At 36.9% G+C, this 13907-nt stretch overlaps 1 protein-coding gene across 2 annotated transcripts in view; it reads left to right on the forward strand.

The window, feature by feature from the left end:
- SLC24A2 (solute carrier family 24 member 2) overlaps nt 1–13907 on the forward strand; it is a 208854-nt gene that overhangs the window by 117015 nt on the left and 77932 nt on the right. For both annotated transcript variants that reach the window (XM_025051383.1, XM_025051384.1), the window contains exon 3: nt 13194–13302. In XM_025051383.1, the coding sequence (XP_024907151.1) occupies nt 13194–13302 (109 nt within the window). The remainder of the gene's footprint in view (nt 1–13193; nt 13303–13907) is intronic.

Raw genomic sequence — 13907 nt, forward strand, 5'->3', positions numbered from 1 at the left:
CAGATAGATTTACCTTTAATAGTGTCCCATAGGCTCCTTAAATTATTATTATAGTCTTTTTTCTTGCCATTCTGATTGAGTGTCCTTGGCTTTCCCTTCCTCTAGATAGGTCACTGATCCTCTTCTTTATTCACTTTGTTTATTCCTTTGTTTATTCCATTTAATATACTTCTCAACTCAGATAATGTATTCTTCATTTCAGACTGGTTCCCTTTTATGATTTCCATTTCCATTTTTATGTTTACCTCTTTGTTGAAGTTCTCACTGAATTTATCTACACTTCCCATAAGTTCATTGAGCATCTTTATAACCAGTGTTTTGAACTCTGCATCTATTAGATTACTTAACTCCATTATATCTGGATCTCTCTTCTGTTCTCTCATATGGTTTCTGCTTCTTCGTCTTCCCATTTTGGCTGCCTTTCTGTGTCTGTTTCTATGTGCTAAGCAAAGCTCCTAAGTCTCTGGGTCTTATTAGTGTGGATTTGTGTAGTAGGTGCCCAGTGGCACAGTCCTGAGGTGGGTTCAGCTGCAGGCCAAATTTAGCCCAAGACTAACCCTCTGCCCCTCCAAGGCCACCTGTTAAGATTCAGCAAGCAATCTACAGATGTTGTGCTTATAGTTATCTCAAAAGGCCACATGAGAAACCAAGGCCAACTGCATCCAGTGTGAGTCTAGGTGCTGCTCAGCAAGGAGCTCCTGATTCGCTGAGGATAGACCTGGTTGTGGCTTGGGTGGGGCCCCGAGTTGGGGGAGACAGGCTATGGCAGCACTGTGTCCCACGCACTCGGAGCAGAGAGGGCTCAACAGAGGAACAATGGATACCACTGGCACTTCTGTGCAGAGTTAGTTTCGCCTCTGCCCTCACTCCAACAACTCAGTAAGCCCCTGGTGCCCCCTGCATGCAGCCGAACTGGCACTGGTGCTCAGATCAAACAGGTCCGTCACCGCGAATGTCCATGGGCATGGCCCCTTTAAGAGGCGTCTGCAGCTACCACTGCCACAGCCTCCGTCCCACTCAGCCACTAGGGACCAGGCAGCCCTGCGTCCTCACCCCATCCCTCCTTCTGCCATTGCAGAGTGATATCTTAGATGTCTCCTTAGTTGTATGGTTTGTTCATCTAGATCCCAAGTGATCTTTCCTTGCTGTTTTTTCCCTGTTTCCGTCACAACTTTGATTTGGTCGCCAGAGGGATGAACAGAGCCTCTATCATCCAGCGTTCATTTTCTAAATAAAGTTTCTTTTGTCCTACATAGAAGGTGAATTCAGAGTGTTTTATGTTTACCTGGAGAATGCAGAGATCAATGCCTTGGACCCATGGCATTAGAAACATGTGGTTTCAAGTTAGATTTCCTACATGTCATTCCCAATGCCTCCAGTTACTACCTGTATGACTTTGGACAAGTCAATTAACCTCACTAAGGCTTCCTCTCCTGTTCTTTAAAATGGGTATAATAGCAATTGGACATCCATAAGCTAAAAAAAAAAATGGTTCATACCCAAAACTCATATCTTATGCAAAAACTAACTCAAAATGGATCATGGGCTTAAGTATAAAATATAAAACTAAAAACATCTAGGAATAAAAATAGGATAAAATCTTCAGGACCTAGGACTAGGCAAAGAATTCTTAGATGTGCTACCAAAAACCAATGCATCAAAGAAAAAATTGATAAATTAAAAACTTTTGCTCTGTGAAAGACCGTTAAAAGACCATTAAAGGGATGAAAGGACAAATTATAGATGGGGAGAAAATATTTGCATACCACATATCTGGCAAAGGAGTCTTATCTGATTTCACTTATTATTGAATATGCATTTATTGAGCATCTAGAAACACAATGTTAGATACTGTGGAATGATATAAAATGAAAAAAAAAAACATGCTCTGCGCTCAGAAAGGTGCTCAGTAGTAGGAAAGAGACAAATAATACAAAAAAATGAATTAGGAAGAAAATGGGGGACACAGAGTATGAATGGAATTTGGAAGTAACCAAGCAGTGTTTGAAGTAAATGCCATAATGTCCCATTTTTAAAACCCATCTCCATGACATGAATGATCTTAGTTTACCTCCTAGCCTCTCTTGGGAACAGGAAAGCAAGTCAAAGAATGGGACCAATTCGGGTTATCAATACATTAGATAAATCATTTGATATATACATTTGGTATGTCAGTACATTTGTTATATACTTGATTTTGTGCCCTTCGTTGTTCTCCCCAAAGTTTAATTACATTTTCATTTATTAAATATTTAAATTGAGTTTACATGATATCCATTTGCTTCCTGGAAATTCCAAACCTAAGTCCAGTAAATCTGGTATCTCTATTTTTGTGCATGTATGGAAATTGTGTCAGAGTCCTATAGAAATCAGGTGCTGGTATGGTGCCAATGAAATTTCTAGGATCACATTTTTAAATGTGGTCATAAATCAATATGTTAATGAAGTTACACTATATCTCGGAAACCATGATATTAAAAAGACACATAAATCAAAATCACAAAGTTATATTATATTCAAATTATAGGCTTTTGTTTTCCTTGAAGTTCAGGTTTCTTTTTTTTTCTTTTCTTCTAATCTTAAATCTGTGAAAGTTAAAGTTTTAAAACATTGGCAAGAAACTTCGTTGCCAATACTGTCAAAAATTAAATTGCATCTTCAATTTTATCAGTTTCAAGATGTACTTTAAATATCTAGTCATCTTTGCTATATGTTGTTTATAATTTTATATACATAGTCATGTTCTTTATATTCTTTATGGCCTTTGCTAGTTTCTCTCCAAACCAGAATGCATTCTAAATCAAGGATTAATAAAGTAATCAGAAAGTATGATTAGAGATCTGATGGTTAGGCCACAGTTAATTTACTTAAGGACCTCCCTAAATATAACACTTAGTTTTAAGTGATCTAACTACTACTTATTCTTTCTGTCTAGTTAATTTTATGATAATAATATATTCTGGAATGTAACTCCATGAAAACAAATTTTTGTCAGTTTTGGTCACATCTGTATTCCTAGAACCTAGAAAATGCCTGGCATATTGTAAGCATCCAATAAATATATCAAATAAATATTGTTCAGTCACTGAATGAATTTTCTTTATTCAAAACTTGCTATTCAGAGTTTCCTGTTGATGCTTCAGACACTGAATATGATTATTTTATGTTTTGAGTTGTTCTTTCTTTGAAACAAAGAAACACTGGTCCTTCAAATGTCAGAAATAAATTAAAGACTGAGCACATGTGCTTCCAAATAAACTAAATATAGACTAGTATCACAGGGCCACAGCAATAAATGGGACCACCAGAGGGTCGCACTTTTCCCACCTACTGCTGAGCTACAAACTCCTGAATACAAGTCAGTTTGATATATGGATAAACTAGCTTGCAGTGTTACGTGAACCTATGCCATTGTGAAGGTCATAAAAAGTGCCTCCATGACTTTCAAGAGACAGAAATAATAATGAAAATTCATGACAGTTGTAGGTGAGTCTTAGTAATAATGCTGGAGGAGACACAGACAAGAAAATAACCTCTATACTTTCGTTATTCTCAGGCACCAACTTTTTGTGCCAAATGAACACAAATAAAATCTGTCATTCTGTTTTCACAACTATCACTTAGCAACAATCTTCTGGCCTCCATTGAAAGTCAGAGCTCATAAATAGTTCTTAATATACATAAACTATTTTTACTGTATTTCCATTCTAGTGTCTCCAGTCTCCTTCACACAATTCACTACAAGGAAAATTCCACTTCTTGTTTCTCCAACACTTAAAGAGGCTCTGGAGCCCAGCTGTCTGAGTTTATATCCCAGCTCTGCCACTTACTGGCTGTGAGGACTTGAACAAATTTTCCAACCTTCATCGGCCTTAGAGTCCTCATGTATTAAAGGGGGCAGAAGTGTTTATAATGCCTATTATTGTGAAGATTCAATGGAATCTTATATAGAAGCACTTGTACATATTGGCTTTCAATAAATATTATCCATTATTAAGGGAATCGCTTCATTTGCGGCAAAGTATTCTGTGATGTGCCCGGCACCAGTATTTTTTTTTTTTTTTTGGACTTTTCTTTAAAATTCAGATTATGTTAGATACTCTTTACTTTAAAAAAAAAAAAAAAAGTAAGGCAATCCTGACTTACCATATAAGTGCATTTGGGGTTCTTTACTGGTCAAAAGAAATTGGGTGACTAATGCCAGAACACCACTAATAGATTGTGTTTGATTGGCATATCAAAATGATTCATTAGCAGTTGTGAGAATTGCTCAAACAATACAACAAAGTATATTAGCAACATTTGGATTTTTCAGAGAGAGGCAAGAGATGGCAGTGGTAATTGGGTTGTTAATTCCTAAATTAAGTGAATTAACCCAGGTGCTTAGTATCCTGAGTATGGAAACAGCCTGAGGCACTCTCTCCATAAAATGGGGATTAGTGTCTTCTGTGTACCTATTTAATAAGAAAGATTAAAATAAGGGATGTAAGGGGTGGATCTAAACAATTATCATTAATTTAGCCAGTGGAACAAGTTTTTGGAAGAGCTTTGGTTACTGACACAGGATCACACAATCCGCATTCTGCCTGAGTGGCCTCTTCCACGACACCTGGTTGCATTTTAAGTAGCCACATTAGGGCCCATGAAGGTAAATCCTATCCTCAAGGATCTTGCAATTTCCACTATTCGGGAGGCTGGCTACAAGAGCTGGGTGTTGTATGCACACAATACAGCTTACCAATTCTGTGAGAAGCATTTAAAAATTCTTTTTTATTTTTTCCCAGCTTCACTGAGATATATAATTGACATATGTTATGTTGCAAGTTTAAGGTGTATAATGTGTTGATTTGATACATTTCTATATTGCAAAATGGTTACCACCATAGGGTTAGCTAACACCATCAACATGTTAATAATTACCATTTCTTTTTTGAATAAGAACATTTAAGATCTACTGTCTTAGTAACTTCTACATAATACAGTATTATTAATTATAATCACCATGCTATCTATCTATTAGATCCCCAGAATTTATGCATCTTATAACTAGAAGTTTGTACCCTTGACCAACCTCTCCCCATTTTCCCACTCCTACTCCAGGCCCCTTATAAATACCAACCAGTAAAATCTCCTTTTTAAAGATCTGTGCTAATGCTCCAGTTGAGTGCACTGGACAATTATTTGGGATGTAAAAAGAAAATATTAAGACTTCTTGTGTTTATTTTTATTTTTCAAAAAAGAAAGAATCCATGTTTACTTAATGGTTAAGTGTAGCACATAAACTAGACAATAGATGATAGATAATAAACATTCACATTACATATATGTTATTTGCTCAGAATGTTTTCGATAATGGTATATGATCAATAAAGTTTAGAAAAAGTGATTATATTCAGTTGTGTAGATTTCAGCTTATCAGTGATAGTCCAGTTCTGCATTTTGAAGTTACCCTAGCCTCCTTGCCTTACTGAGTATTCCCAAACCATATTTCCTAACAATTTGGAGAGGATCACACAGATGCCTTATCTCATCTGTTATGAGTAGCTGCCTTCTCATGAGGTAAGCTTTTTTCCAAGTTTTGAGTGTATCTTATTTCCTTCTTTATCCAAATCATGACTTTCAAAAGACACCCAGCACACCCAGGTATGCACACCGGACATGTTCACAGATCATCCTCGCACAGCCTGGTTTCCTAGATTCAGAGAATGTCCAGTCCAGAATGTCACCCAGCAGATACTGAACTCAAGACTAAGTCTGCGGCCTTTCCTGATCCAGATATTTCTATTTTTCTGCTCACAAGCAACATCCTGCCAAGTGAAATTTGTTGACCAGAAACCTCTAGAATTTCGGAGGAGGTGAGATCCTTTTGGTTTAGGCTTGGGTTCTATCTTCTCCCAATCTAACAACTTCCAGAGCTTCTTGATCAAAACCAAGCCCATTAAGGTATATGAAATATGAAATGCTGACCTAGCCTTGCCAACCCTATATCTTTCAGACAATGCTGCGCCATGGGACAGGGATATAGTCAGAAACTTAGTCAAGGACACATAATCTGTTGTATATCTCTCCTCTCTCAGCTGCCAACCTATGACATGCCGGGTTAACCATCCTCTAGTGCCCTACACAAATCACCTCTCGCCATCCGAATCAATGGAATTTTCCTACTTCCCAGAGAAACCACCCTGTTCTCTAATCCAGTTCACAACCCTGAACCTCCTTTTGTCATATAATTTGTCATTATTCTCCCTTGTGGTTCCCAATATTAATAGTAATGATAGCAGAGCTAATGTATAGTACTTACTATGTACCAAATATTGATCTAAGCATGTATTAACTTATTTAATCCTCAAAGCAACCTCTGAAGTAATTATTATTATCCCCATTTTAGATGAGAAAACTAAAACAAAGAGAGATTAAATAACTTGTCCAAGGTCACACAACTAGTAAGTGACAAAAATGAGAAAATTAACCTGAGTAGTCTAGGCCTAAATTCCATATTCTTAATAACTATATGACACCACTTCTCATCCTACATTATTTCTACTTGGTACAACTATTTAAAAGACAAAATGTTTCTTAACTATTTCTAAGCAATTTTACTCTCACTCTCTCCATTTTGGGGCATATCTATTCTTCTGAAATTTCTTGCTCTATCTCAAATATTTCATAATCATGGGAATTATTCAAATAAATCATCAAAATGTTTTGCTTCCAAAACGTGAGCTTCCGTTACTATACTTTTTACTTAATTTCTAGCCTTTCCGTTCATCCTAATGTGTTTCTTTAAAACAGAGCTGTGAAGTAGGTATTCCTGCATCTTGGGATGCCACTCTCAGTACTTCATTAATCTCTGAGATTCTTACTTTTCTAAAAGACAGTGATTGTAGGATAATTACCCAGCAATCAGTGGTAAAATTAATTTGAATTTAAATCTCTTAGTATTTCTTTCTTTAGGAATTTATTTAATCCACCCTTCCCTTAATAGTTTCAGGAGTATGATAGGACACAGTAAAGAGGGAGAGGAGATGATTTTGCATCTGAGTATGAGGTGGTAGGATTTCTTCACTTTTAGATTTCCGATTTGAGGGTTTTGTACCTTTTAGCTAGTTTCCCCATAAGCTTTGAAGCCTATTCATCTTCAACCAGGAGAAAGATGTTGAACGTTTTTGCTTGTTACAGGTAAATGTATTAAAAGAAAAAGAGACATCATTTTATACTTCCTTGTTAATTTTTAAAAAGGAAATCAGTCATTCAAATTGTCCCTTACCCAACCTTTCTAAATTCTAAGACATTAAAATTAATGTCAATTACATATTGGATTAATATTTGAATTATTAGCATATATAGTTTGGATCACATTTATGACAAAATAATTATACTTTTAAATTTGTTTTGTATAGACTTTATAGTGCTTCTGGGTCCTTGCCACAATGAATTTAGGCACAGTCACAGGTCTTGGTGAGACATTTTAGTGGTGGACATTTATGGTTGCTACTTGACTACTAGAAAAATTGTTTCTCTTTCTATACTTGTTGCCAAGCCACTGGCAAGAAATTCCACTCTTTATTTTATGCACTTGTTTTTTGGCATATGTTCCCAGCGGCCCATCTGATTATGTGATTTGCAGGTGGGCAATTACCAGTCAGAGCAAACCAGGGGTTCTGTGGCCATGGTGCAGTATTTGCCCAGTGTTGTGTGTGAGGTGGAAGTTGGGGAGCAGTACATGGCTCTGCACAAAGTTACCTAGAAATTATACTTAGTAGTCACGGAAATCATTTCTCAACCAGCGGCTTTCAAGGGTCAAAGGAAGAGAGGCGATTTAAGGATTTGTGAATGATTTATAGTGTTAAAAATGCTTTCTAAATGAGCGATATGTTTTATTATTTGGAGGTGGGAGAATGAGGCACTTGCAAAACACCTATCAAGTAGGCAGCAAAATTCCCATATAAAATTGGAATTTCCACCAGAGAGAACAACAGATATTAATGGCAACATCCGAGTTGCTCAATTACTCAATTACTTACAGTAATTAGGGAGCAGGCCTGTTTGAATTAAACAAAGGGCTGAATCAGAGAATATTTTAAGCAAAAGATGTATTTCTTAAATCCTTGCCTAGTGGTTGTTCTGCTTTCATAAATGAAGAGCAGAGTCTGTGTTGGCCCACCAGAGCCCCAACTTGAGACCTTGTGGGATGCATTTTATGAATTCTTTTAAATATTCCTCAAGAATTACTGTGTATACTAGGATCTGGCTTATAATGGATCTTTTCTACAGCTGGCGTAGCCTTTGAACTGACCCCCAGGAATTGGGCTTTCAAATTAGAACAGCCCAAATATATAGTGTTTTGGTATATTTAAAAATAATGAGATTAAAAAGCAAAATGCATGATGAGAATGCCAAGATTAATCTTTAATGTCAAGTTAGCTTTCTTTTGCAGAAGTTTTCTTCTGTATCATCCAATGGGTTAGAATATAGTTGCCAGATATTCAATGACCCTGAAAATAAATTCACAACACCAAAGCCGCCCCAAAACTCAGATAGTTAGCTAAATAATTCAGTAGTTAGAAACACGGTATGGGCCATACAAATTTAAATTATTTCCTGTCATCTTCACTGGTTAATTCCAATGTAATTAAAGCCCCTTTAAAATTGAATTCCTAACATAATCAGCAGCATATTGCCAGGACTGTGAGGTTGCTTCAAGGTACAATTAGAGTGAGGATAAGTCAAGTGTGCATCAGGAATTATCAGTAGATGTGAGTGAGCCCCTGAAAATGAGCAATTACTATCATCTCTTTTGCAATAGGGCTACATAAAAGGAAAGTGGAGGGGTGTTTTAATGGCCTCGGTTGCCATTTGTGTCTATATCTAAATTTACATGTTCTAGCCTGATGTGTATTCATGTCTGCAAATTACACTCGAAAGAAAACTAACGATGTCAACTTCTGCTGACATTAAACAGTGGGAGATTTTGCAAAGGATTCCAGACTTTTCTCTGCCCTCAGATTTTCCTTTGTAAAATTTATGTACAAGGCATTTCTTTTCATTTATTGTGTCTCATGATCCTCCTTGCTCGTGAGAGAAAAAGGAAGTCAATGGGGTAGATATATTCTTTTTTTCTCTCAGACCAAAAGACAGGCTTGGATTTTTTTTTTCTTTCCTCATATACATTCTTTAAATATATATATTTTTAAACCGAAGTCTCAGCTGGTGATATTTTTGTGCTTATAAAGACCACTCTTTTCTTTTCTCAGTTTCATCCTGTTTTTTCATGTTTTGTGGTATCACTGTGGTATCAATCCCAGCTCATAATTATTATCTCTCATTTAGCCCCAAGGTGTAAATTCGCTAACTGAAAAGGCGTGCTCTGAGAGTTAATCTCAATGTATGTCCAAAGGCTGAGCTTGCTGCACTGTATAATTTCCCTGGGGATTGTTCCGTATAATGTGGGGCCATTTGTTGCACTGTCTGATGTGGAAGAAGAGAAAATGAAAGGACCTGCCAGAGAGAAATGAGATCACACCATGCCTTTTAGAGCAAAAAGGGAAATCAAAGGACAATTTCAGGTCCTCTCCAGTTCCCCAAGCATGTGCCTGGGAACTAGGGAATGAGGGATTTTTCTTATTACTGTTTCTGGAGGAGTCACTGAGAGACAGCACCAAATCAGAGAGTTATGGCACATTTAGTAATGCCTTGGGCTGTGCCCAGAAATTACCACCAGCGCAGAACATTTCTGTATGTGCCTGGGCGTTACAAATTTTTCGAGGGTCTACAGAAATGTTAGGACCCGGAAGAAAAAATATATGTCGACTCAAAACTCCAAAAAGTTATCTGCTAGATTATTAAAATTTTAATTGAATGTCTACAAAATATTTAATATCAACTTCATTAAGTATAAGGTTAGTGTTCTTAAAAATTCCCCATGAAAACAAATTATAAATGCGATTTCCTCACTTTCCAAGGTTTCGAGCATGCCAATGACTTACGTGTAGCCAATGATTTACGTGTAGCCAATGATTTGAAATGCAAAATTATAACCATCCTTTCCTTTTTTTACACAGAAATGTGTATTTTAGGTGGGGGCATCTTAGTGTTTTTTATATGACGTGTATGGTAGGACTAAAAAAGAGCCTAGGTCCACTGAGCATTTTAAAACAGCTCTGCACCTGTCTGCTCTTTTCCAAGTGTGTGATTATTCTTGAAGATGTAGGTCAGCAAAGACTATAATGGGGAGAACCAGAAGGCAAGACAGAGGAAAAACTTCCGTTTTTTTCTTGCTGTATGCATCCGTATTTGAGGGACTTGGGAATCGGGGATTTTATTATTATTATTATTATTATTAACTAGAAATATATGCTCTTGGCCACCTGTCTTGGCATAATCCTTCCAGGAACAGAAAGAACCAAATATATTCCTATACTGATGCTTGTTATGAAATGTAAAACCTGTATGTGATTCATTGTTTATTTATTTATTTATTTGTCTTTTGTTTTTTGCCTTTTTCTTTTATGCAGTCATCTACAGCCAGGGACAAGGATGAACAGGCTCTACCGGTAGGAAGCAGTAGCCCTGTCTGTACCTGTACCTGTGCCTGTGGAGAATGGGGGGCAGGGGTGGGAGAATGAGGGGCTCATGTGCTCAATAAATCATCCTCTCCCTTGGAATACTTAAATAGTTTAATCTGCTGATGTCCACATATGCTCTGGCCTATAATTAGTGTCACTGAATTCTGACAAATTATCTCTGGAATTAGGTTTCGAAAGTTTGAGTTCTCTCTTTCATTTGGCATGAACTTTTATAGGCGTTGAAAGAGTGAGATATTCCCAAATTGCATTCCAAGGGATGCTGAGCTGATATTTGGGGATAGTGGGGGATCTAATGCTTGATATCTGTTTCCTTAGTGTATCTGCATGCACCTAATTTTTGGTTGGAAATTTCTTTTGGGTCCATCAAAAGAAATGCTGCACGAGACCTATGTATTCAGTGTATATATGATACCCAAAAGAATGCTTTAAGTTCTTCTATAGATATAATCCTTTGCAAATGAAGATTTCCACAGCAGAATTTTTCCTGTTTCTCAAAATAACCATAGTAATAGTGGTTATGACCAATTATTAACAAGAAGCACATTTTTCAGTTCCTATCCAATTAACACATCACATTTTGTATTGTGCAGCATGACAAGGAAATGACCTTCAGAGTTTTTGTGTTCAGCCATCAGTGATTACATTTCAACTCTATTCAAGTCTCTTAACCTTACCCTGAAAATATTTTGAACTTTAACCATCCAAATCAAATAACACAATGCATTAAAAAACATTACAGATTTTTAAGGCAGAAGGGACTAGGAATGAAGATACATATGATGTCATCCTTTGTCCTCTAGTGCTCAAAGCAAAAATTTATGACATTCATTGAGAGTCCATAGGATATGCCAGATCCTGTACTAGTCTTTTCCTTTGAGGAGCTCATGGTCTTCCTCAGCATTGAGACACCAGTAATCCCCTATGATTCTTCTCCAAATCCTGTAGAACTAGGAACATAATTTCTCATAGAATACCAATTATCATAAATTCACACTAAAAGTTCAGATTTTTTTCAAGTACCTCATACTGATATTTTACCCATACTTCAAGCTTACTATAGGTTTCATGTTTGTCTCCAAACATACAGACTATGATTGTTAATAAGTATCCTTTAAAGTAAGGGACCCATGGGCAATAGTTCAGAAATACTGCCTAACTTAACCAAGTTAACCTGATTTCTTTAAAACTTAGTGGTCTAATGTGTATCTTAAAAGTCAAAAGGGGTTTTGGTCTAAGAGGTAGAACCTGCCAAATGTATTTGATCATGGAGCTTCTTACGGGACTTTTCTTGGGAAGCCCCTGTGGGTCTGGAGTATGATGGACTATTTTGGAAAAACCTGCATCGTAGGGGGTTGGAAAATAGTGGGAAATAGTATCTTATTTTTTCACTGACCTCGGAAAAATCTCATGTCAAGATTTTGGACCAAAAGTTCAATAAGAAATTAATTTCCTCACATTACATTACTCTCTCTTAAATTTGCCCATCTACAAGTCTCTGCCTCTGGAGTGTCTTCCCCTGCAACAACCCACACAAAATCAACCAAAGGCGAAGAAAACAGTTCTCGTTCAGGATAAAAATCTGTCACAATCCAGAGGATTGGGCTTTTTATTTTTTTAAGATTGTTTGCTTTTGAAGATAAAAGAAAAAGAGTTTGTTGGTAACCTCGCCTCTAGAGGTTCATTCTTCCTCTTTTACCTGTCAGTTTTATTTATTTGGACAAAGGATCAAAGTAGGAGTTTATGCAAAAGAAGTTCCCCTCTGAAGTTGCACAGTTTCTCTGTAGAATTTTGAACTTTAAAGAGAGTGGGTCTCTCTCTTTAAATCTCACTAACACAAACTGTAGGACTACATGGATTAGACCTGTGGTCAGGGTAGAGATGAGAAACCCCAGGAGATCTGCAAGGCATTCCTTTGAGGGCAAGGAGAAAATATTAACACCTCTATCATTTACTTTCTATGTTATTCTTCATAATTTCTACTTTTGCAAATGTTTTATACTATATGTGTTCATATTTTTTCATATTTTAGTATGTGGATATAGCTATAGTAGGTGAGAGAGAAAGAGAGAGAGAGAGAGAGAGAGGAATACATATATACACACATACATAAACATTTTACTGATAGGATGAACAATCCAAACATTTTAAAGACCACCATTGGTTTAAACAACAAATTTTGACAGAACCAAACCTGAGATTCGTTCCTCTCTCCTCCATTTTTTGTCTGTATGACTTGGACATCTCATTTTACTTCTCTGAGACAAAGTTTCCTCATGTGTCTAAAGGAAATAATAACAGCATCTAGTTCATTGAGTTCATTTGAAGAATAAGATAAACTAATGGAGGTGAAGCATATAGCACATTGACTAGATTTACTAAGCTCTTAAAAAATGATAATGATTAATTCATTTAGTAGGAAAGGATGTGAGGAAGCCATTCCTTTGGGGAATTTGAAATGTACTTGGAAAATCTTTGGTTCACATGGTTTAATATTGTGTGATCACGTGATAGAAATGAGTGGCCATCAAACAAAGTGGAGGATCTTATCTATAATGTACTTGCCTTTAGTTTCTGAGAACTAACAGCACCTTTGCTTTCTCTGCTCAGGCTAAGCCACGTCTCCAACGAGGTGGAAGCTCTGCATCCCTCCACAACAGTCTCATGAGGAACAGCATCTTCCAGCTCATGATACACACCCTTGACCCACTTGCTGAAGGTAAACATCAGGCTTTAGTGTGGGAGCTTGTTTGGGGGGAAAGAGGATGTAGAAAAATTTCTTTCTCTTCATAAAACATGTTTACACTTCAGTCATACAAGCCTGCCAGTGTCCTCTTTTTTAGCATCTGCTGGAGGAAGCCCTGGCCCTCTGGTGTGCTTTATCTGCAGCAGCTCAGTTCACAATCGGAGATTTTTGTACCAGGAGAAGAATGTGAGGTCCATATGTCTTTTGATTCTGTCCTTTGATGCCTCCAGCATAAATACAGTTTGTTATGAGACAGAGAAGACAAAAAAGGTTTCTCTCCCTTCCAGCTACAGTGACAGTTCCCTTTCATCATCCTTCCTAAGTTCCAAAATGAAGTTATATGTGAAGATAAATTGTACATCTTAAAAAAAAAAAAAAAAGAGAGAGAGAGAAGAGAACTTCACAACATGGGAGGGCTGAGAGTAGTTTTGAGAACGATGTTCACTGCAGAACATTAATATTGTACTGATTCTTTGCCAATTGGAGGGTGAGAGACGAGATTCTAAGCATCCAAAGAGCTCTCTCTAAGGCAACTGCTTAGGATCAGTCGTTGGAGACCCAAAAGGCTTGGTTTGCCA

The sequence above is a fragment of the Pteropus alecto genome, unplaced genomic scaffold (assembly GCF_000325575.1).
Source record: "Pteropus alecto unplaced genomic scaffold, ASM32557v1 scaffold95, whole genome shotgun sequence".
Taxonomy (NCBI): Eukaryota; Metazoa; Chordata; class Mammalia; order Chiroptera; family Pteropodidae; genus Pteropus; species Pteropus alecto.